The following is a 25,201-nucleotide window of genomic DNA, read 5'->3' as shown; positions in this document are numbered from 1 at the left end:
CAAGAGCCTCCGGTGTCTTTCTAGAATAGGCAGAAAGAGCAATGGCCTTGTGGTGTCCTGACTAAGGGGATGTGGCTTACAGTGCACGTCTTAGAGCAGTGGTTCTCAACCTGTGGGTCACTACCCTCTTGCAGAGGGTGGGGGGTGCAGGGGTTGAACGACCCTTCCATAGGGGCCACATATCAGCTATCCTGCATAGCAGATATTTCCATTACGACTCACGACCTTAGCAACATTACAGTTAAGAAGTAGCAATGACACTAATTTTGTGGTTGGAGGTCGCCATGATATGAGGGAGTGTATTAAAGGGTCACAGCATCAGGAAGGTGGAGAACCACACACAGCCTTAGAGTGTATTTGGCAGCAGGTGTGAGATAATACAGCTCCTGAGTCCCAATGCCTAATTGTGTGTTTGTGTGTTTGTGTGTGTGTGTGTGAATTTCGAAGTGAGAATCTACCATGGTTTTCTTTATCAAAATGAAATGTTAAAGAAAACAACCTATGGGGCTGTCAGCAGAGCCCGGGGTCAGTTATATTGTCCTAGGTGCAGGCTAGTTTTATGTCAACTTGACACGAGCTAGAGTTATCTGAAAGGAGGGTCCCTCGATTAAGACAATGCCTCCATAAGATCCAGCTGTAGGGCATCATTTTCTTAATTAGTGATAGATGGGGGAGGACCCAGGCCACTGTGGGTGGTGCCATCCTTGGCCTGGTGAGCCCAAGTTCTTTAAGAAAGCAGGCTGAACAAACCAGGGGGAGCAAGGCAGTAAGCAGCACCCCTCCATCAGCTCCTGCCTCCAGGGTCCTGCTCTGTTTGAGTTCCTGTCCTGAATTCCCTCAGTGATGGACAGTTGCCTGGAAATGTCAGCTGAAAAAAAATCCTTTCCTTTCCAAGTTGCTTTGGTCATGGTGTTTCATCATAGCAATAGTGACCCTACCCAGGGCACATTCTAACACTGAGATACCCCTCAACTATCGAACAGTGTGAGGCAGGCAGCCTCCATGGAAACTGCACCTATACTGTCAGCTGTTGGGAAGGCTGAGATGGGAAGACCTATAGAGTCTTGGAGTTCAAAGCCAGCCTGAACATTAAAGCAAGACCCCTTCTCTAAATCACCCATCCATCCATATCTATTTATTCATCTGTCTGCCTGTCCATGCATCTATCCATCCATCCATCTATCCATCCATCATCCATCTATCATCTATCCATCCATTTATCCATCCATCATCCATCCATCCATCCATCCATCTATCCATCCATCTGGGAGTAGAATGTGGTTTTATTTATTTGTTTTTACTAAGTGTGCAGGTGTACATGTTTGATGTTAACACCAGAGATCAACTTCAGGTGCCACTCCTCAGATCTTGTCCATTTTGGGTTTTTGTTGTTGTTTGTTTCTTTGTTTTTGAGTTAGGATCTCTCATTGGCTTAGAGTTCACCAATTAGGCTAGCCAGCTGGCCAGTGAGCCCCAGGGATCCTCATGCATTTTCCTTGCCCGTGCTGAAATTACAAGTACATGTCACCATGCCTGGCTTTTTGAACAGAAATGTGGTTCTGCTGGTTGAATTTAGGTCCCCATACTTGCATGGTAAGTACTTTACTAAGTTATCTCCCTAGTCCCTAGGTATTTAAATAATGTTGTGTGTACTATGGCATGCACATGAAGTTCAAAGGACAACTTTGGGAGTGGGTTCTTTGCTTCCAACGTGGGGTCGATCTGGGGACTGGACTCAGGTTGTCCAGTGATTTTACCCTCTGAGCTCGCAAGACTCCTCTTTATTTTATTAAGAGAGGGAGCACATCTAGGCTTAGTGGCTCATGCCTTTAATCCCAGCACTCAGGAGGCAGATCTCTGAGTGCAAGGTCAGAATGACTGTGTCCTTCCTTTCTGTCCCATTGGCCCAGACACTGTGGCCTTCGAAGTGTGGTCACTGGTGACAAGCATCGGCTTGTCCATGAACGGCCTTAAAGTTGTCATTGGCAGGCACCACACATGCACAAGCCTCTTGGTGTGTGGTGACGTGACTAACCCCTGCCTTGGGTTTGATTTTGGCCGCATGTTGCCATTCAGAGTTGAGTGCATCTGATTTTATGGGAATTCATAACTGTTCCAAGTAAACTGTAGCACCCTGCTGTGAAAATCTCTCCCTCCTGGGAAAGCAAAACGCTGCTGCTCAGACATCCTCCTCTGCCCCTGCCCCTCCCCCTGTTCTGCTAGCCTTTCCCCCTGCTTGCTGGGGTAAGGGAATACTGCCTCTTACCAAAAAGTGTTTCTTCACTTTTTGTGGTGGGGGTTGGGGGTGAGGGTGGGAAATGGGAGCTGCAGGTGGCAGTCACCCTGCATAGGAATCAGGTCTGTTTCCCAAAAGATGGAGGTGTGGTCAATTGTCATCTCAGAGATGAACCCTTTGTCTGGGACATCTGGCTGCAGTGGGCTTTCTCAGTAGGTATGTGAAAAGATCCCTTCAGATTAGCACAGGATGTGGCTTCCTCCAGCCTGGACAATGGAGTGAGACAGGATGGGGAAGCCTTTGGAGTCAGGCTGGGGGCCCCACCTGGATAATAAGCATTTTGTGGGTGCTCTCCTTGAAAGTCAAAGAGATCCCAGCCTCTGTATGGGTATGTTTAGATACGTGTGTGTGCCACATAAGTGTGTATGCTGGTGGGCATATGTGTGAATATGTGTGTGCACGTGTGTGTATGCATGTATGTGGCATGTGAACAGCGCCTGGACACATGCTTTTTCCTCTAACTTTTAGTCTTCAGCTGGGGCCATGCTGCAGACCTGGGTCTCGTCTCCAAGGCCTGGTGTGGGCTGTTCTACGCTCATGGATGCCCCGCTGTTGGGATGTGGCATATCCTCCTGACTACCTCACCACGAAGCAGGAGGGCAGCATGGCTCAGCTTCCCAAGATGGTGAGGCGAGGACTGCTGTGGCTTCCTGAGACGCTTACAGTTGGCTTTTCTTGGTCACAGTGACTGACACACACTAGGACTGAAACAACTTTAAAAACGAACGGCAGATTTGAGCTCAGGGTCGCAGAGGTTTTGGGGTGTAACTTCTTAGCCCGGCAGAACATTCTGACAGAGGGAAAGAGCCCGTTCTTCACTTCTTAGTGGCAAGAAAGAAAATAATGAATTATGGGAAAAGACTAGATTGAGATATAAACCCTTAGGGGAGACTCCACCCTCCCACCCCACTCATGTGACTGTCTTACTCCTGCTAGGCCCCGTCTCTTTTTTATTATCCTCCAATAAGGCCGCAGTCTTAGCAGTCCGTGGAAGGATCATGTCACAGCTTGCCATGTTGGAGACACCTCCACACATCTCCATCCTGGCCTCAGGGCCCCCAGCCGTACCTGCTCAATGTGGTAAGCTGGCCATGAACAGCAGAGCCCAACTAAGCAGGCCCATTCTGCCTGCTGGTTGGTCCTTGTTCTTCGGTGGCTTTGCTGCAGCCGTGCTTGCCTTGGGTCTCTACCTTCTCAGTGCTTGGGCCAGAGTTGCGGTGCCTCTTTCTGGCGGAGGTGTGTCATCTCCGGGAGGAAGCCTTTGGTGCTCTTGCCGGGATAGGGCCCATAATGTGCCATATGTCACACTGTTCCCTGGTGGGCATCCAAATTAGCTCTGGTCCGTATCACTAGTTTCTTCCACCTCAGTCGGCTTCCATCCCACTCGGTGCCTACATCCATCATCCACTTAGAACCAAAGCCACTCGGCCGGCAGGGCTCAAGGTGTCCGGGATGGCTCTGTTACCTCCCTGCCCTCATCGCCTACACTGTCCTTCATTGTACGATCTAATCAGCCATGCTAACCCTTCCGTTCCTCAACTATGCTCTAAGCACATTCCAGCCCCAGGACCTTTGTACAGGCCATTCATTGCATGAACCTTTTTCCTTCAGATGTTCACATGGCTCATTCTTCTACCTTCTCATCCATCCATGTCAGATTGTTCTTACCCCAGTGACCCCCAGAGTGTTCTCACCCCAGTGACCCCCTGAGTGTTCTCAACCCAGTGACCCCCAGATTGTTCTCACCCCAGTGACCCTCAGAGTGTTCTCATCCCAGTGACCCCCTGAGTGTTCCCATTAGAGTGACCCTCAGAGTATTCTCATTCCAGTGACCCCCAGGGTATTCTCACCCCAGTGACCCTCAGAGTGTTCTCACCCCAGTGACCCCCAGAGTGTTCCCACCCCAGTGACCCCCAGAGTGTTTTCTTGGCCTGTTCTTTCCTCCTGCTTCTTCCTGCTCTTAACACAGTCCCCTCCCCCAACAACTCTGATTGAGCCAATCATGCTCCCCCCCAACCCCTCCCAACGGCAGGGTCTGGACCTTGTACTTTCCTGTATCCTGGAGTACACAGTTGGTCACATCAGGTCAGGCATGCACAGTGTCCCCTCTGTTAGCCCCTCTTCTTGGTCTTCCTGATGGCTCAGCCTTTAGGATGTTGGAATTGAAATCCGATATACTGGCCTGTCCAGTAGCTGTAGAATCTTGCTTACTACCCTCCACTTCACCAGGCATGTCTGAGCTCATGACATCTGAGGTCCCAAACTTTGAGTGACAGTGTGAGCTTTAGGAATGGAGTTTAGCTCCAGACCCGACCACTTACTAGCTGTGTGACCTTAGGCAGGTTACTTAACCTTTCTGAGCCCCAGCATGTAGAAGGCCTACCATACCACACACACTGAATAAACAGCATCTTGGGCATCTCTGTAGCTCTCTTGGGTACCTTGGGATCTATACTGGTGGCCCTGGGCAGTAGCAGAAGGTAGCACTCATTTGACACCTAGCTCATGTCTACAGCCATGCTCTGGGTCCTGTTGTTCATCCGTAGAGCTTGGTGTAAGGTTGGCAGGAGCGTTCTAGGGGCAGAATGTTTTAGGGCCTGGCCATGTGTCTCCTTGGCAATGGCAGTATTTGAGAGGTCCCTGGAAGGTTTCCTGTGCATGTGAGGGAACCCTAAGCCGGATACCTGAAAGATCTGGGGGTAGCTGCATGTACATGGTTCTGGCAACTTGTAGGCCTAGGCAGGAAGCCCCGCATGAAGGGTGTGTATGTGCTCTGGCCTGGCTTGGAGAGGTGATGGGACACTGACCATATCTCCAGGGTAGGAACTTGTAGCCCGTGGTAGAGGGAGGCACCGGGCCAGGCTGGGTGAAAGGAGGGAGGGCCAGGAGGCTGGGGAGCAGGTGCTGTTCAGAGCATTGCAAGGTTAGGCTTTCCTGGGGTGGGGGTGGGGTACTGCCACTCATTGCAGCAGGCCAAGGCAGGATCCATCAAAACAGCCATGTGCAAACCAGGCCGCAGGCTCTGCACACTGCCTGTGCTAGGATGATCTTGGGCCATTGTACTGGCTGGTTTTGTGTCAGCTTGACACAAGCTGGAGTTGTCACAGAGGAAGGAGGCTCCCTTGAGGAAATGCCTCCATAAGATCCAACCGTAAGGCATTTTCTCAATTAGTGAGCAAGGGTGGGAGGGCCCATTGTGGGTGGTGCCATCCCTGTGCTGGTGGTCCTGGGTTCTATAAGAACACAAACTGAGCAAGCCAGGGGAAGCAAGCCAGTAAGTAACATCTTTCCATGGCCTCTGCATCAGCTCCTGCTTCCTGACCTGCTTGAGTTCCAGTCCTGACTTCCTTTGGTGATGAACAGCAATGTGGAAGTGTAAGCTGAATAAACCCTTTCCTCCCCAACTTGCTTCTTGGTCATGATGTTTGTGCAGGAATAGAAACCCTGACTAAGACAGCCATCTCATCTGTAAAATATAAATTGCCAAAGGGGAGGGGCCATAAAAGAATGAGGTCTGGGCTTCAGCTACCATTCAAGACCAGTATGGACCAGTTCAGGCCACTTGCCTTCACCCCTTTGGATGCTATAAGGTTAGGGTGTGGATCATGGTCTCACAGTAGAGACTGAGAATGGAAGTCTTCAGAGTGTGAGTTGGGTTTGGTCTCCCAGTGAGCTGGAGCACTGAGCCAGTTTGATGGACTGAGGAGACAGACAGACACCTTCAGAGGGAGGTTGGATCCCAGAACACTGCAGTGACCTTGAGCAGGCCCTGTGAGATGGGGCATGTGTCATGTGGGCCTGTGAACTGTGTCAGGCACTCTCACTGGGCAGAAACTCCTCCTTGATGAACACAACCTCTCCTGCAGGGAGAGGCTCCCTTCTCATACGGAAGAAGACCAGTTTGGGGTTGTAATGCATCAGTGTAAACTCAGTCCTCCAGAGGTAAAGGTAGGCTTGTAGGTTCAAAGTCAACCTTAGCTATAGAGCAAGACTACCTAGAAAGAACAGCCCAGAACAGGTCTGGGAAGACAGCCCATCGAGTTACGTGTGAAGACCAGCATTCACATCCCTGGTATCCATGTAGTAGCTGGGTGTGACAGCCTGCACCTGTAGGCCGGGCACTGGAGGTACCGTGGGGAAAGCCAGGTAGATCCTGAGGTCATGTTGCCCAGCCAGCTTATCCCAACTGGGAGCTTCAGGTTCAGTGAGAGACCTTGTCTTAGACAGCACAGTGGAGAGCAACCGAGGAAGGCACCAGTTGTAGGAGTTTTGCTTCTATAGGCACAGGCATGTGTGAGCACATCTATGTTTCTGCCCCCACCCCCAACACACACACATAAAGAAACAGTACATGTGAGCAAAAGGAGTTACAGAGGACGGTATGGTGGCCACAGCCCCGGGTGACTTTTCCTGGTGACAATCTCATCATCTGTAAATGGAGACAGGAATACTTTTTGTTGAGATACTGGGGAAGACTGTGATTGAAGAGACAGTAGTAAAAAGCCCTGACTGGTGGAATGTCTCACAGGCCAGTCCTTCTCTTCCTTCTTCCCTCTCTGTGTGCGCCACAAACTTCCCGCGGCTCCCAGCAACATGGTGTGAATTCCCCAGCTATTTCTGGGTGATGTTCCTAACAGATGTTTAACTCTCCTAACATCTGGTCTGGGAAGGCAGATTCTTTTTCTTCCTAAAGACAGTCACTCACCACGAGGCCTCGGCTCGTCGCTCAATTGCCCTGTGCCTCGGTTTCTCCAGTTGTAAATCAGGGATAATGTACGTGACGCTGGCTGGCTCCTTTTTGGGATCCGGTGGGTAATTCAAGGTAACAGATGGAACATTTAGAAAAGTGCTCAACCTCACCGGTAGTTAGGGAAATGCAAATGCAAGTGAGGGCGACAGGCCATTTGTCGCGGGATCACTTGCAGGTGGGACCCTGCTGCACACCAAGGGAGGGACCGAGAGTTTCTGCCACCATTCCCTGTTTAGGTGACCTGGCAATGTTCCAGCTGGAGGACCACAGCCCTGGACTTAGCAGAGCCCTGCACAGGCACAGAGGGGAACACCTACAGTAGCCTTGCCTGTAGGGGAAAGAATCCAGATGCGTGTCAGAGGGGACAGCGCTCTCTATTGTAGGAAATCCCTGCTAGGCTATTTTTAGCTCCTGAAGAAAAGGAGACAGTCACATAGACCTGGAGGGTCATTTGTGAATGTCACAGAGGAGGGGAGGTGGTGACTTTTAAATTTTAATTAAAAAAATTTTTTTCAGGGCTAGCTATGAAGCCCAGGTCCTTTCATATGCTAGCTAGGTGCTAGGTGCTCTACCACTGAGCCACACCCATCTCTTCAGTGACAGACTCTAGGCCATCTCTTTACTGATGAGCCTCTCTTCCTCTCCCGTCCCCCGCTTACTGGCACTTACTGTACCACTGAGCTCTAAACCCTTGGCCCCCACTGGTGGATTCTGTGTAGACATTGTACCTCTGAGCCACACCCTAGCCCCTCACTAGCAGATTCTAGGCAAGCTCTCTACCACACTCCTGGCTTGCAAGTTGTCACAGAGATCGGCAGTAGTCCCAGAGATCCAAGCAAACACAGAGTGGGAACACACTGAGAAACAGAGGGGGTGGGGGGAGGCCCGTCAGGCAGGTGCCCACTCTTCTCGATGGATGGATCATGTCTGGCTTACAAAGTGCTTCTTAGGAATTATCTACCAATATTTAAATGTTTAATTCATATAAAAACCCAACTTCCAGGCTAAATCAGAAACTCTATCCATCCTGGACTCAGAGCCCCTAAGATAGGCTGTTAACATGTTAAAACTTGAAGGGCAGAAGGACTGAGGAATGGAGGAGAGACCACGTCATTGGGACATACAGCTTCAAAGCACTTCCTCTCCACACGGCCGTTTACTTATGTGATTAGCGTGCTTTAAATGCACACAAGAGGAGAACCAAATCTGTCCGTGGACCATTGTACATCGTTGGTTGTAGTATTTATGGGGATCACCTCACTGTCTGCTCGGGACACAGGCTGAGTGAGAGATACTGTCCCTGCCAGGCTGAATTGGTGAAGTGGCCACCAGTATTGGCAGATGTGGAAGTCTCTCCACAAAGTCCCACCCAGGGCCAGTTATCATCCCTTTTCCTAGTCAGTCATGGATGGCCAAGGCGAGCCATCTACTGTGTCTCAGTGTTGACTACACATACTGGTGGGAATCCCTGAGGGAGGAGGTGTGCAGCTGATGGCTGTCTCCTGAGACAGGGATGGGGGAGGCCTCTGAACAAGACACCCAGTGGGTACTTACTGAAGGGTGATGGGTGCCTACCATGCTCCACATTCTCAGACTCAGTTTGGAGAGAGCCGTATGCTGGCTACAGGGAGGTCTCCATCCTGAGGCTCTGATGTGGAGGGACCATGACCATGCTGTGATGGGGTAGGAGTGGCCCTCCCCCAGCCTCCTTCAGGGACAGGGCCTTCCTCACTGACATCACATTTTTCCAGAGCCCAGCTCCAGGCTTCCACACAGGTGTGTTGTAGTTTGTGAGCCTCTTTAGAGACCATGACCTGAGTTTTTTTCTCACTCTCCTGGGTTAGAAGATAATACTATGGACTTGAGAAAGCAGAATAAGGTTGGCTAGATGGCTTGGTGAACTTGTCAGGCTCCGTCTTCCTGGTTAACACCATACTTGACCCCTTTCCCAAGCTGGTAGTTCTATGCTTGCTGCTCTGCGGGATATGAGTTCAGAGGGCAGAGGCAGCAGTCTGCCCTTTCAAACCCTGAACCTTGAATGTCTGCCCTGAGGTTTGTCTACCACATCAGTCCTGGCAAAGCCCAAGTACACCAGACTACTGCAATCCATCCAGATCCGGACAAGGCTGAGAATGGTGGTCCAAACCCTTTCCTCATGGGAGTTGTTCTCTCTTCCCCTTCCAAGGCTGTGCTATCCTGGGGCTGCTGAGGTGGGATTCTGGAGGGGGGAGGGTTCCAGGAGTTTATATCTCATCTGCTTCTCCTTGTTTGTGTTCCCAGGAGCCATGAGGTACCCCCCTGTCACTTGCTATGCTGTGCTCTGGCTTCTCACACTGGTGTCTGGATCCTGGGGTAAGTGCCACTTCTCTTTGATAATACCAGCCAGTGCTTGGGAGGCCAGGCTATGGGTTACTCAGACCAGCAGCCTGGCTTCATGCTCTAGGCCCCTGGGGAGTGAATGAAGACAAATTTCCCTTTCTAGGCTTCAGTTATTTCCTACAGCTTGCATAAGGCTGAAAATACTGGCTGTCCCTAAGGCCCAGGCCTACGGGGCCATGGAGGAGTCTTGAGAAATTCTTAGGTTCCATGATCTGTAGCCATGAACTGTCCTGGACTGAGGAGAGTGGCCACAGTTCTGTTCCACTGTTTTGAGTACCTACTCTGTGATGCTGTGTGCATAGTATGTTACCTCTAGGGAGTGAAGATATCAACTCCCATGCCAGGGCCCTGGGCCAATAGGGAAGAATATGCAAGGTTGAAGGTAACAGGATGCAGGGCAGGGTGTGCTCACAGGGACATCCCTGGCTCCTGAAAAGTCACTCAGAAGACAGGAATCATCGGGCTCCAGGTGGAAGCCATCTGGCCAGGTGGGAAAGCTGTTTTATCTTGTCTTTAAGGACTGATGGTCATTTTAGAAGAGTTGGTGTGTGTGTGTGTGTGTGTGTGTGTGTGTGTGTGTGTCCTGGACATGGGTAGGGTGTGGGGTTGGTGGTGGGAATGCCTGTGGATATCAGAACACAGGCATGTGATAGCCCAGAGCTGTTCTTATAGGAATCTCCCGTTCCTCCCAGTGTCACGGGTGTCCACCAAAAAGGCCTGGACACCTTGTCTTTGCCCCTGGAGGAATAGATATAAAGGAACATGGAGGCTCTACTGAAGGAAGGCCAGGACTGTAGGCATGCCATGCAGGATCCCCAGGGGCTGGGGTGTCCTCTGAGAACGGCTATGGCACTGTGTGCCTGGCGACGCAGGCAAGAATGTTCCCACGGGGCCCACTCTCTGCTGCTTCACTCCAGGGAGCTGTGGGTCTTTGGAAGACACTGCTGCCTCACGCTTGCACCCGTTGGAGCTTGCTAGCATCCTGCTGTGAAGACAGCCTCCTCTCCTTGTCCCCGTTCCCTACTTGAATGCCCCCAGCAATGGGGAGCTCACTCCTATTCAAGAAGCTTGGAACTGCAGCCCAGGCTCACAGACTCAGAGAATGAGCAGATACAGTCTCAGAACCTTTCGCAGAGGAGTCTGGGATTCGGAGTCACCCAACCTGAGAGGTTTTTTTTTTGTTTTTTTTGTTTTTTTTTGTTTTGTTTTTTTTTTTATCACATGACCCCCCCCCCTGGTCCGCTCCATGCAGAAGACCTCTGGGTTTGTTAGATGGCAGAAGTGAGGACCCTCTGTCTCTTGTAGGACTCTGAGCTTAGACACTTTTCTGCTTTGTTGCACCAGCTGTCTGTCCATTAAAAGCCACACATATTAACTAACTGTTCAGCGGTTCGCGGTTCGTCCCAGCTTGCTCAGGGGGACGGCTGCCTCCCTTGAGCTCTCAAAGACTGTTCAGGTATTCTGCACGGCACACTCCACTCAGCCTGTAGGCTCCCTTGAGCAGGCTTCTGAACCTCCCCGGACTGCGTTTTCTTTGTCTATGGCTCAGGAGCAACACAGCTCCATCCCGCGAATCAATGTGAACACCAAGCCTGACTGGCACATCGGGCGCTGGATGAATGCTTGCGTGATGCTCACCGTTTCGTTAGCAGCATCCTTACCTTTCTTTCTTTGGGCTGGAACAGAATGGGGCACAGAAAACAGAGAAGTATATCAAGTCTCCGAAGGCCATCCAGCAAATTCCATGGCAAAGCATACATGATCTGCCCATGTGCTGGCTTGCTTTGCTCACCACATCTGTGCTTGCTAAATACCCAGAGTGGCTCCCTTAGCGTGGCAGGTGGCTGATGCCTGACCTAGGGGACCTTCAGGACATATGATTTCCCATTTCTGTTGCTATTCATCTGCCTATGTTAGCCCTTTTCTGGTTTCTAGACTAGATCGCATGGTTTCCCCCATGTTGGGGATCCTACTCCCCAGAATAAGCTGTTACTCCATCCCAGGGAGGCAGAGGGGAGATAAGTCTTCAACAGTTGTTACTTCCTCTCAGTCTGTCATTTCTGTGCCATAGCCTCCCATCCCCTCTCCCAGCCTGTTCCCCATAGACTCCATGGGCTCCTTTGCTCTGTGACTGGACAGTGGCAGGTCTTCTCTGATCCCCTTCCAGCCAGTGTTTTGGGTGCTGTGTATGAGGAACCTCAGACTTAGAGGAGGCCTGGCTCCCCTGAAGACACTAATGTGTTCCTGGAGTTCAGTGGCAGTTCTCACAGCGGTGACCCTTTGTAACTAGGCAGGCCCCTTCCCCCCCTTTTTTTCCCATCCAGAGGCTTCAAAGTGATTCCCGGAACATCTCTCTATGCTCCCAGTGCCCCCAGTGCTTCTTCCTTAGCCTGGGGCAGGGCTGGAGGACTCTGGTATTCTCTGGCTACAGGACTCCGTGCTGAAAGAGCCGCCCTCACCACTCAGAAGCCTGGGAAGGCAGCCATCTTGGATCCAGACTGACAAGTTCAAATCCAGCTCTGCCCCTGATGCGGCATTTACCCAGTCCATGATTCTGAGCAAAGTCATGCCTGACTTTGCAGCCACATGAGCTGAGGGAGCAGTCCCATGTAGCCAGGAGGACATCTTGCCTTTTGGATCAGCACCCTGCATGCTCTATGTCTCCTGCCCCTGCTTGACTTTGTGACTCCTGCTGTGTGTATAGGTCACTGCCTTCTTTTATGGCCTTGCCCTCTGCCTTCTCCACACCACCCTAGCATGGGGTTTAGAAGATTGAGCCTTACACCTGGACTCCCCGCCATTTCTCAGGGGTCAGAACATCAGCTGGCAGGGGTGGGTGGGGAGAGGGCAGAGGTGCTAAAAGGTAAGCAAGTAGCCCCAGCTGGAACTGAGGACGTGAATTTGGACCCTATAGCCTGAATCGGCTTTTCTTCTACAACTCAACCACTGTCCCACCTCTGTCTTAGTCAGGGTTATTCCTGCTGTGATGGAAAATTATGAGCAAAGCAACTGGGGGAGGAAAGGGTCTATCTGGCTAACACCTCCACAGCACTGGTCATTATGGAGGGAAACCAGGACAGGAACTCAAGCAGGACAGGAACCTGAAGGCAGGAGCTGATGCAGAGGCCATGGAGGAGTGCTGCTGACTGGCTTGCTCCCATGGCTTGCCTAGCCTTGGGAACCCAGGACCACCCCCACCCACCCAGGGATGGACCCACCCACAATGAGCTGGTCCCTCCCCCATCAATCATTAAGAAAATGTCTTACACTTGGATCTTACGGAGGCATTTTCTCAACTGAGGTTCCTCCCTTCCAGTTAACTAGTTTGTGTCGAATTGACATAAGATCAGCCAGCACGCCAGCCATTTTTCCACAGCCACTCATGTTATGCAATGGTGGAGGCCTCCAAGCTCCTACCACAACGGGTTTGTCCCTGGAACACACAACCTTGAAAAATGACTTTTAAGAGAACTCACCTGACTGCACTCTGCCCTCCCCTGTTCTGCTAATTCCTCCTATTCCCGGGATCCCCAGGCCAACAGCCCTTGAGACCGGTTGTGAAGGCATAGTTTCTGCCTGCTTAGTGGTATGTGGCAGGTGACTCAGATCCTGAGTCTCTGCTAGGCTGCCTGAGTGGTGTTTCCATCCCTGGGTGCCAGTAGGTCCTAGGAAAGAAAATTTATTTAGAAATAAACCAAGCTGCTGCAGGCAAGGTTTTTTTCTCCATCACCAATTTTCCATCCACAATCCCAGCCCACTATTGTACCCCTGGGGTACCCAGGGCCCTCCACAAGCCCCATTTTTATTACCATCTTGCACAGAAATAAGCAGAGGTACAGGAAGGTTGTGTGCCTAGATGGGGTACGAGGAGGTTTCAGAGAGGCAAGGTGCCGATTCTCCAGCTCTTCTTGAGACTGAGGCTGCAAGCTGTGAACCTGTATGCATGCATGTGGTGCATGTGCACACATGAGGTGGATCAGGTGAGGGTGTCCTGAAAGAAGAGACATGGAAAAGAGGCAAGGCCTGGGACCTAGCCTGGGAAGTGGAAGAGCCAGAAGCCCTGGAGAGGAAGGGAGAGGCCAGAGTGTTGGAGGAGCAGAAAAGAGTACACGCTGGCTGCCTGTGATGGGTTGTATATGCTTGGCCCTGGGAGTAGCATTAATAGAAGGTGTGGCCTTGTTGGAGTAGCTGTGTCACTGTGGGCCTGGGCTATAAGACCCTCATTCTAGCTGCCTGGAAGCCAGTCTTCTCCTAGTGGCCTTAAGGTGAAGCTGTAGAACTCTCAGCTCCTCCTCCACCATGTCTGCCTGGATGTTGCCATGCTCCCACCTTGATGATAATGGACTGAACCTGCAAACCAGCCCCAATTAAATGTTGTTTTTATAAGAGTTGTCTTGGACATGGTGTCTGTTCACAGCAGTGAAAACCTAATGTAGACATAAGTTGGTACCAGGGACTGGGCTATTGTGATCAGCCTGACCATGCTTTTATTTGGAAGGATGTGGATTTTGGGACTTTGGATTTGGAAAGCAGTGGAATGCTTTAGCTGGGGCTTAATGGCCATCCTAGTAGGAATACGGAAGACTTTGTTACTGAGAGTAATTTGAAGTGTGTAGACCTGGCTCAAGAGGTTTCAGTGGAGAAGAATTTCAGTATGTGGCCTGGAGACTGTTCTTGTGGTATTTTGATGAAGAATATAGCTAGTTTTCCCCCTTGTGTGAAGGATCTACCTGAGGCTAAGGTAAAGAGATTTATATTAATTGCATTGACAAAGGAAGTCTCAAAAGGGCCCAGCAGAGGCTTTGTTCTCTGGTTAAGTCTCATGAAGAGCATTTTGAACAAGCATAGCAAGCTTAGAAAGGAAAAATATAAGCTATATCATTTTGAGGGCTAAAGGGGCACCAGGAAGTGAAATGGAGCTGAATCCTGTGTTCAAATATACTAAATTGAATTAAGGAAGTCATGACCTTGGGACAAGATCCCACCCAGCTAAATTTAGGTCCAGGCTTGTTGGCAGCATGAGGCTTTAATCCCAGAAGACAGGGACAAGCAGATCTCTGAGTTCAAGGCCAGCCTGGAACAGAGCAAATTTCAAGTAGAGAAAAGCTTAAATCGAGGCTTGGCATTACATGTCTTTAATCACAGCATTCAGGAGTCACAGCGACGGAGATCTCTGAGTTCAAGGTCAATCTGCAGAGCAAATTCAGGGCAGCCAAGCTAGGCAGTGTGAAGGAGTTGGAAAACAGAAAGCCGTTGATAATGTACTAGAACAAGGGGGCAGTGTTCCAGCTCCAGCAAGCAGCACAACTTTGGCAGTTTCGGCCATGTGTCTCTGGCTTTATGGTCTAGAGGAGAAGGAGACTACTGGGACAATAGATGCTGGTCAGCTGGAGTTAAGAAATCAGCAGTGATTAAGAAGAGACCAGCATCACTGAAGTGAGATCTGGGAACATGTTTTCTGAGAGCACAAAAGAGCTGTGTTCCAGAGATAGACAAGGTTGTACCTCCTGCTGCATCTGTACTTAGCAATGTGTGAGAGTCACCCAGGTGGTACTGGTTTTGAAGGCATGAAGGGGTCATGAAGAGCAGCTGAGGCTTGGTACTGTGAGAGGCTATGGAAGGCCATTAGTGAAGGTGCAGCCTCAGTTGCAGCTGACGGCCCAGGATTGAAGGAGTCATGCAAAGGAGTTGAGGCTTGGCACTATAAAGAGAGCCTGTGAGAGGATATCGCTGAAGCCCAGTGGCAGCAAATGACCCCAGTATATTGGAGATGCCAGTACCATGGGAAGATCACCAAGGACAGCAGCGGCAGTGGAGTGGAGTCAACCAGAGCTTAGAGTGCTACAGAGGGCAGAGCTGGAGAAGTGAAGCCAGCCCTTCGGAGGAGCCCAGAAGATCATGTGTGGATCCCAGAGATTGGAACAAGAAGCTGTGAAGTTGGAGTTGCCTTGGAGACCCCAAGATGTTAAAGATGCCAGAGCTGTGGGATACCTGCTGAGGTATCCTAACTGCTAGCTGCTAACAGGGAGTGGAAGCAGGCCAAGAGAAAGAAGTTTGTTGCAGTCAACAAAGATGGAAAAGGAGTCAGAGATCTGAAGATTGCTTTTGACATCAGACATGGTGATGCAGAGTTTGGAGATTGCCTAGCTGGTTTCTTGTCTTGCTTTGTGGATTACAATTAAGTGATTGTATGAATTTCTGAAGAGATCTTGAACTTTGGACTTTTAACATTGTTGATTATGGGGGCCTTGGAGGTTGGATTAAATGTACTTTTAAAAATTATGCTATGGCTAGATATGGCCTCCATAGACTTATGTGTTTGAACAAACCTATGGGGGACAGGGAGTGGAATGTGATGGTTTATATATACTTGGCCCAGGAACTGGCACTAGTAAGATGTGTGGCCTTTTTGGAATAGGTGTGGCCTTGTTGGAGTAGGTGTGTCACTGTGGGGGTGGGCTTTAAGACCCTCATCCTAGTTGACTGGAAGCCAGTCCTCTCCTAGCATCCTTCAGATGAAGATGTAGAACTCTCAGCTCCCCCTGCACCATGCCTGCCTGGATGCTGCCATGCTCCCGCCTTGATGATAATGGACTGAATCTCTGAACTTGTAAGCCAGTACCAATTAAATGTTATTCTTATAAGAGCTGCCTTGGTCATGGTGTCTGTTCACAACGGTAAAACCCTAAGACACTGCCTAAGCAGAAGGAAGAGAGATCCCATGTTCCTGTATGTCCCCAGTTCTCTCTCTGACTCCAGCTTTTCATCCTTTGGGAGCCTGGCATGAGTTTAAGGGAGGGCCAGATAAGTAGAAAAGAGAGTGGGGGAGCTGTCCCTGCCCCTCTCAGGACCCCTGAAACACCCTGTAAGAGCCCCTGTAGCAGGAAATGCACCGTGGAAACTGAGATGCTCCCCCCCCCTCCAGTTTTCAGTGACCAAGCAGAAAGTGTCCCCTCAGCCTACTGATGGAGGAGATGGAGAACAGGAGAAGCCAGCCTTGGGGAAGGCTTGCTAGGGGCTTTGTGGTTAATTTCTCTATCCATGTACCTATCACCTGGCTCTTCTCAGCCTCCACCCTCATGAGATACTGTTGGAGTGTACTATGGTTAATGGGAAATTTTCAGTGTCTGGGCTCTGGTATAGCCTGAGCTACTCCTATAAGCCTCATTTCAAGCCTGCCTTTCTGTTACTAGATTGATGTGATCTGAGTGGCCCGCATGGAAAAGCAGATCCAGAGTCATTAACTGTGACAACTGTCATAGCTATGACTATTATTGTTGTTCTTCCCATGACAAACTTGCTCTGGGGGCTCTCTAAGCACCAGACCCTGCTATGGGTGTCAGGGTTAACATGAGCCACCAATCCCTTGAAATAAACCAAGAGTCCATGTGAGTTATGGCACAAACCACACTGCCCAGTGGGAAATCCACCACAGCTCATGGGCGTGAGCTTGACATTTACAGGAGCCATATAAGAAGAGTAAAAAGAAACGGTGACATTCATTTCAATAGTGTCTTTCACGTTACCTAAGGTATCCCAAATAGTATTTCAATGTAGCATCCACAGAGTTTGGGGGCTGGTGGTGGGGGTCAAAGCCTTAAAAGTCTGGTGTGCATTTCATGCTCAGAGCCTGTCTTCATGGGACCAGTGCTCAACAGCTACCTGTGGCCTGGCTGACTGTCTTGGAAGTTGGTATAGTACATGTTGAGTGCCATGCAGCCCACTCGGTGTCACCCTGTAGGATACGTAAAGCTGGCAGGGGCCACCATGCTGATACCTTGACCTCTGTCTTGCAGGCCAGGTGAACCGACTACCTTTCTTCACCAATCACTTCTTTGACACATACCTGCTCATCAGTGAAGACACGCCTGTGGGTGAGTTGGTCCCTGAACCAGTGGGAGCGCGGGTAGCATGGGGTGACGTACCTTTTGTAAGTGGAAAGGATCTTGGAGGTTGAGACAGCCTTCAGCCTGCACTGGAATCTGTCTATGGTATTCATCTGCCTTTTGTTTGGATGCCTGTAGGGACAGGACCCTCACTATCCCTCATGGCAGCCCTTTCAAACTGAGGAATCTTCTAAACAGCATGGTTTCCCACTTCCCCCAGTGCTGGTTTCCAGCCGGGACTAGTTTTATCCTGTAGAATGCCTCGTTTCTCTTCCGCTCCAAGTCTTTGTGGAAATTTGAAGATGGCAGCCAGTGTCGTCTTAGTACTTTCTCAGTGACGCCATACCTTTCTGTAATGAGCTCGCTAGGTTTTGTCATGAGACATTAAGTGACTTTGAGTATCCATCGCCTCTCTGATCCAGTTACCTCATCACAAGGCTGCTGTGGCTGGCTTCCTGGCATGGCTCTAATAACGGTAGCTCAAGTCTGTGCTTATAGCTCCGAGGTCCCAGCTCAGCTCCAGGAACCACGGTCCAGTGAATGAGCTAGGATTGTGGGCCATGCCAATGACGGTCGAAGGCTTAGCCCCTTGTGTGTGTGTGTGTGTGTGTGTTATCTATGAGCCCCTTAAGGGTCCTGCTGAGTTGCTTGCTCTCCTCAGGGATAGGTGGGGAAGGTGGTAGTCTTTGGATCCATCACACATTGTATTATTTTGAGGGTTTATCCATGTGGCATGTCCCTCAGGCAGTTCTGGAATGGTGCTGTGTCGTAGTTAGGGTCACTGCTGCTGTGATGAAGCACCATGACCAAAGCAAGTTGGGGAGGAAAGGGTTTATTTGGCTTACACTTCCTCATCAGAGCTCATCATTTAAGGAAGTCAGGACAGGAACTCAAACAGGGCATGATTTGGAGGCAGGAGCTGATGCAGAGGCCATAGAGGGATGCTGCTTACTGGCTTGCTCCCCATGGCTTGCTCAGCCTGCTTTCTTACAGAACCCGGGACCTCCAGCTCAGGGTTGGCCTCACTCATAATGGGCTCTCCCCCATCAATCACTAAGTGAGAAAATGCCCTACAGCTGGATCTTCTGGAGGCATTTTCTCAATTGAGGCTCCTTTTCCCAGATGACTTCAGCTTGTGTCAAGTTGACATAAAACTAGCCAGCACAGGCTGGTATGAGCAAGACAGGGTAGACCCTAGAACCTGTGTACGGACTCGGCACATTCAGGCTTTTGGCATGACCAAAGTGACCTCATCATCACAGAGTTCAAGCTTCTAGAACGTGATTGGGTCGTTTTCTGACTTTGTGTTGAGTTACATCCACAACTCTTCTTGATTGCACATGGCCTCATAGGGACCATAGTTGCAGATTGGACACATGCCTGGCAGCAAATGCATGAGTGGCCTGCCCTGTGAGAATAACCCTTAGGACTTCTGCTCCCTTCCATTCCTGTCATTCATTCCTCTTTGTGTCAGAGATACCTGGGCGGTCACCTCTGTGCCATCCCTGAATGCTGTGGCCACAGAAGGATGTCAGGCAGATGGATGAAGAAATCAGGGCACTGGGTGGACAGGGGCTGAGTGTGTCCCCCGGGTGATGAGAGGGAGCAGGACAGAAGTGAGAGGAGCTGTCCCTCCCTTGCCTACCGTTTCTACAGCTGGCTTTTGAACCTGCTCATGGTCATCCCACCTATATGGGGCAGTCCCCTGAGGTAGAGGGTATGCATTGATGCAGCTGACACATTGGTGTGACCAGCTACTGACTGACTGGTGCTGCTGGGAAGGGACAATGGGCCTCCTTGGGGAGCAGGGCTGGCTGTGTCCTGTCCGTCACTTCAGCCCCATGCTCATTTGGCATGTCCAGAGGCTCACTGTGCAAGGAAGGTAAGAGTGGGCATAACTTGGCCAGTTCTGGTTGTGAGGGGTCTGAGGCTAGAGGCCCACCAGAAGCCATCCAGCGGGCCGGGATCCTGTTACCTTTGGCTGCAGCCCTGGCTTGTTCTCTGCTAAAGCCAGCGTGGATCGGCTCCTGGGAACTACTCCCAAACACCGAAGCCCTTCCAAGGCGGCCACAGCAGACTTGGCTGTCTAGTGCTGTGGAATTGATCTTGGCTCCATCCGGAGAACTGAGGGACACCTCTGCCTCTTTCTCTTGGGAAGGGGTCCAGCAGCTTCCTGGCTTTCCTCCTTTCTTTTGCATAAGGATCCGGACAGCAGGGCTCTAAACCTAGAAGTCAGAAGCCAAGGTTTTGTTCCTTACTGTGTGACCTTGGACACTGAGCCACAATCCTCTGGTTCTCTATTTCATATCTTGTCAGCAAGAAGATTTTGCAAAAGTGTGCCTAATTGGCTGTGATCGGAGCAGCCTGGCTGTGCTTGTTTCTAGGTTCTCTGAGGATGCTGGTCTGGAGTCTCTTGTGGAGTTTTGGTACCCTGGGCTGTTCACAGGATAGATGTTGGCGTCCCTGTGAATGTGGCAGGCATGTGTGCAGGGGCCTGGCCCTTGCCTTCTTTATGGAAGGGGAAGCATCCCAGGGCTTGACTTTGAGGACTGGCCACTTCTACCTACCTCCTTTCTCAATATGTATGCCAGTGTGAATATTGGTGATGAGGAATTTGCTTGAAACACCACAACCCCAAAGCTTCCATACTTGGAATTATCATCTCTGGAGGTAAAACTCTATATGGCCCAGTGATGGTGACTGGGGCTGCCTACCGGCCAGTGGCTTACAAAACACTGCTAAACACCAGAAGAAGTTGGCTCTGGTGTGTAGGACAATGCCAGAGCCCAAGCCAGTCTTGGGACAGCTGGGCTGGCATTTCCTTGGGCTATGCTATATGGCTTTGCCTTGGAGTCCTGGTGATGCGGCTTGTGATGCCATGACATTCCTCCATGGGAGAATTTAGGACCAAAATCTCTTTCCTGGTATTGATATGAAACCTGCCTCCCTAGAACCTTTGACCACTTTTCCAGGTCACCAGTCTGATTCTGTCTGCTGGAGCCTTCAAGAAACAATGATAATGGGGTGTACACAACGTAGGTAGAATTTGTTCTAGTAACAGCCACACTTACTGACTCTCAAGGCAGTTCCCTGAGTGTTTTTATGTCTCAGTTCATTAAAAGCAAACCTTTAGGGTAGCAGAGGGGCCTAGCAAAGAGCTCTTTGCTCCTGTACTGTCTGGAAGGCAAGTTCCAGGGTTAGAGACAGACCTGCTACCTGCCGGGCATTTTACCCTTTGGTCTCAATTTTCAGTGGCATGTGGTAGGGGACTGGGATGGAGGGCAGAGTGTGGAAGACACATGCTATTATTGCTGTCTCTGCCATTCCGGACTTCCATTCCTTCTGCTTGATTGTCTTTTCGAAGACCATCTCCTAGCCAGAGAAGACAGGAGTCAAATGATGTCATTAAGTAGACTGGCCTTCCTCTGTCCTGTCTGCACAACCCCATTTTCCAAGGCAAGGCTCCTCTGTCTTAGTCAGGGTTTCTATTCCTGCACAAACATCATGAGCAAGAAGCAAGTTGGGGAGGAAAGGGTTTATTCAGCTTACACTTCCACACTGCTGTTCATCATCAAAGGAAGTCAGGACTGGAACTCACACAGGGTAGGAACCTAGAGGCAGGAGCTGATGCAGAGGCCATGGAGGGGTGCTGCTTACTGGCTTGCTTCCCCTGGCTTGCTCAGCCTGCTTTCTTATAGAACCCAGGACCACCAGCCCAGGGATGGCAGCACTCACAATGAGCCCTCCCACCCTTGATCACTAATTAAGAAAATGCCTTACAGCTGGATCTCATGGAGGCATTCCCTCAATGGAGGCTCCTTTCTCTGTAATAACTCCAGCTTGTGTCAAGTTGTCACACAAAACCAGCCAGTACATCCTCTGTGTGTGTGTCCTGTTGTAGACATGAACACCAGTTTCACGAAGAAGGGCCTAGTTCAGAGGGACTGGGGGCAAGGGCAGGTCTATGGCTCCATGTCTGGTCAGGCTGGTGAACGTCACACATACCTGGATTGCCTCTGGGCCATGAACAGCCATCCGGTACCTGTTACATGAGATGGCTGCTCAATCCACCTTGCCTTAAAAGTCTACCAATATGGTTGGAGCTAAGATTAACTATGAGCTGAGTCTGGTAGCATAGGCTTGTCACCCCAGTACTTGGGAAACCAAGGCAGGAGGATTCTGAACTCAAGGCCAGCTTGGGCTATATATCAGAGCCCTTGCTCGAAGAATAAAATAAGTTAGGAGCACCAATACTCGCTATGTGACTGACTGAATTTGTGGCTAATTCTTTGTCCTTGTGGGCCTTTCCCCTCTTCACGGGATGCTCTCCATCGTAACCTGGTCCCTATGCACCATCAGCTCCATCTCTCCGTACTGGATGGCTGGACACTCAGCTCTTGTGTTACTTTTCAAATCTATTTCCCCGTGGTTTATTGTCTAGTCTTGGTCTCCTTCCTGGCTGAGTGGCAGTTCATTTCTTGGATTATGGATGTTTCCAGGTAGACAAGGCTAGACCATGTCCTTGATCCCTAACCCTGTGTCTCACATATGCTGGAAATGCCTGGTGTCTTCAAGCCAGTGGGAGAATCTTCCAAGACTGACAACTGGCTCCCCCGCAGAGCCTCAGACCATAGCTCCCCTGACAGTGAGTGTCCAGGAGGGAGGTACTGGTGGTGGTGGAGGGGGTGGTTCAGAGAGTGGGCCCAGGAGAGCTTTCCCCCAGATGGCACAGACGCTAAACGTGCCTGTGCGTTTGAATGGCCCGACCCTCGCCATGCAAGGATGGCGATTTTATCATTCCAGCTGCCTGCTGGAGCTGCATATAACATATTTGCTTAAAAAATCCTCTGGGACATAGAACATAGCCCAGGGAGGGACCCAGCTAAGCATGGAAATATCCAACCTACCCAGCTCCTGGTAGGGTTCAGAGGGAGTGCAGGCATATGTATTGGCTTCGAACCTCGGGTCCTGGAGTCCGTGATGTCTCTATTGTATAAATGCCCTAGGCCCAAAGCTTTCCAAAGAAGAAGTAAAATTGTCTGTCACAGTTCACTTCCTCTCTCCCCACAGACACCTGCTCTTCAGCCATATCCAACTGCTCAGAACCCAGAATGACATAATCTGACCGGTTTCTGAACTTCGATGGAGACCGGTCCCTCCGCTCAGGGGGGGGGTTCCTTTCCCTCCCTGGCAAGTTCCTGCATAAAGTCCAGGTCACCAGTCCTAGAGGGCCCAGCTTGCCCTCTCTTGTAAGCTTTGGTATTAGCTCTGCTCAGCACCGAGAGACTTGTGTCCCAGTTCTTTGTGAGTGACTCTCCACAGGGCTATTAGTTTTTTTTACATATTAAGTTTATTAATACCAGCATTGCGATTAATGATTATTTTAGTGTTTTGGTGTGGTACGAGATTGCGGAGTGGTGACATTAGCTGTAGCTTATTGACTTCTGGCCTCCCGCAGGCTCTTGGTAAGCACTTTCGATTGCGTGGCCCCCGTGGATCTGCCGTGAGCCCCCTCGATGGATGGGCTGTTATCTCTGCTTTGCAGCTGCATAACAGGAGCCTTTCCCTCAGTGCGGGGCCCAGCACGGAGTGGGCTGGGGGATGCCCGTGAGTGGGAGAACGGATGAGCGAGTGAAGGAACGGCCGTGGAGCATCTGGCCAACTCCCTTCCCTTGGCTCCTCATCCCTCCATTTGTCACCCGGTTAGATTCACAGGGAGCTGACTTCCCCCAGGCAGACCCTCAGCACCCCCAAAGTGTCTTGAGTCACAGCGAAGGTGATAATGCCCACGCTAATCACCTGCGCGAGAAAATTAGTCTTGTCAGGACCCATTAAGGTGGGAGCTCAGGAGGCATTAGGATGGAGCGGGCCCAGGCGGCGCCTGGCACTGCTGCCAGTTGGCACTGATTAATTTTTCTGCAAACTCCATCAATGCCCAGCTGTTTTGTCTGGACCGGGGGAAAGCAATTTTCAGGTGGGCAGACCCTGCTGCATCGGTCTTACACACGGAGTAGCTCAGGCCTGCTTGCCACTCTTGACATCTCCCAGGGAGTGGTGGGAGAGGAGCAGGGGATGATGGGACGGCAGGAGGGGGTGGAGGGACCAGACTGTGGGCTGGGCTGTGGGACAGTGGCGAATGATAGGATATTCTGAGACAGGAATGGGCCTCCGGGACTAGGCTCAACCCCGATAGTGGAAAGGAGCTCTCCCTCCTTACTGGGCCTTCTCCCAGGCTCTCTAAAGAGGGAGAGCAGTAGCAGGGAGGCCATTATTTCTTTTTCCAGCCTTAGGCCGTTTCTGAGGACTGACACAGGTCTTAGTGAAGGCTGTGGATTCTCTCAGTGAGGGCCGCTGAGCAGGCTGCCAGGGCTGCGGGGATAGAAGACGCGGATGTGAGGGGCTGCTGGGGGTCCTGACTGTTTGAGGGGCATTTGACGCCAGCCTGCCGACTGACTATTAGCACAGAGGCAGTGACTGTAGGTGACAACAGTCAAGAGGCAGGGCAGAGGGAAAGGTTAGCGTTCTTGCTGATACTAGTTTAAAGGTCACCTATGTCTTGGGGGGGGGGTGAGGGTGGGTAAGAGCTAGATTCCTCAAGTTCACCCCCATCCCACCTGAGGAATCCAATGAACCCAGGAGCCTCTTTGAAGGACAGTTCTATAATCATTTCTTCAGTCAACGAAGTCCCACTTTACATACAGAAAAAGTGAGGCCTGGACACCAAGTCTCACAAGATTGACAGCAACTACAGGACTTGGTCTGGGCAGATGCCGGACAATGTGTCTGTCCAGACACAATTGTCATAGTGAATTATCTCACTATTCATGGTCCAGGTAGCCCCATGTTACTGACCAAGCCCATGACATGTCTAGGGGACACAGATCCAAAAGAGCAGTGGGGACTAGGGCAGCACCATAGAGAGACAGGAACATTTTATTTTACTTTTATTTTTATTCTTTATTTACTTATTTGGGGGTTCGTATTGAGGTAAGAAACTCGGGTTGGTCTTGAGCTCACAGCTGCTCCGATTTCCAGAATGCTGGGCTTACAGATTTCAGCCACCACGTCTGGCTTCAAAGGACCACTTTAGATCATAGTGGTGTGTGGTCTTGGGACAGCCTGCGATCACATCATTATCATCAGGAGACCATTATCCCAGGGATGGGAACACCAGCTTAGGTCAATAACTCTAAATTTACTTGTTTATTGATTGATTTCTTGCTGGCCTGGAACTCACAGAGTTCTGCCTGCCTCTGTCTCCCCATTGGTAGAATTAAAGGTGTGCACCACTATGCCTGGCTGCCTTTTTTTTTTTTTTTTTTTTTTTTAGCTTTTTATTTTTCCATTATATTAAGCTGCTGGAGAAGTTCAGAGAGCTCCCGTCGTCTGGTTTCTCTTGCCATCAACATCTTTCGCAAATATGATACAATTATGGAAACCAGGAACATAACATCGCTATGACGCTGTTAACAATAAAGTGTTTACATCCCTCCAGCTTGCCCAGTAAAAGAACATTCCCTCTTTTCCTGCAGGCAATATGATTTATCTTAAATTTGTGCTTTAGTTTTGGTTAATATTTGGGCAAATTGAATCTTACCCCGGAACCTTGAATGTCTGTACACACACACACACACACACACACACACACACTATATCCATTCAGCAGACTTTTCCTTGAGGATTCTATTTGTTGGGTGCAGACAGACACCCATCCCTGTCTAAAGGAGTGAGCTAGCCTGGGGAACAGACAGGAATGGAGAGCAAATATCTTGTCTACACATGTTAATGATAACGGAGAATAATGGTCTTTGATGCAGGCCAGGGGTGGGCAGGGGTGCTACCAGCCTGTACTGTGTGTGTCTATCTTACCCCAGCCCCAGAGGCCACGTT

At 50.4% G+C, this 25,201-nt stretch overlaps 1 protein-coding gene across 1 annotated transcript in view; it reads left to right on the top strand.

The window, feature by feature from the left end:
* Positions 1–25,201, top strand: part of Cdh23 (cadherin related 23) — a 382,247-nt gene that overhangs the window by 23,657 nt on the left and 333,389 nt on the right. Inside the window, exons 2-3 of the mRNA XM_034524155.2 lie at positions 9,327–9,398; positions 17,222–17,299. Of these exons, the coding sequence (XP_034380046.1) occupies positions 9,332–9,398; positions 17,222–17,299 (145 nt within the window). The 5' untranslated portion in view covers positions 9,327–9,331. The remainder of the gene's footprint in view (positions 1–9,326; positions 9,399–17,221; positions 17,300–25,201) is intronic.

The sequence above is a fragment of the Arvicanthis niloticus genome, chromosome 20 (genome assembly GCF_011762505.2).
Source record: "Arvicanthis niloticus isolate mArvNil1 chromosome 20, mArvNil1.pat.X, whole genome shotgun sequence".
Classification (NCBI taxonomy): domain Eukaryota; kingdom Metazoa; phylum Chordata; class Mammalia; order Rodentia; family Muridae; genus Arvicanthis; species Arvicanthis niloticus.
The sequence above is the reverse complement of the archived record's forward strand: the minus strand, read 5'-3'. Positions and strand labels throughout refer to the sequence as shown.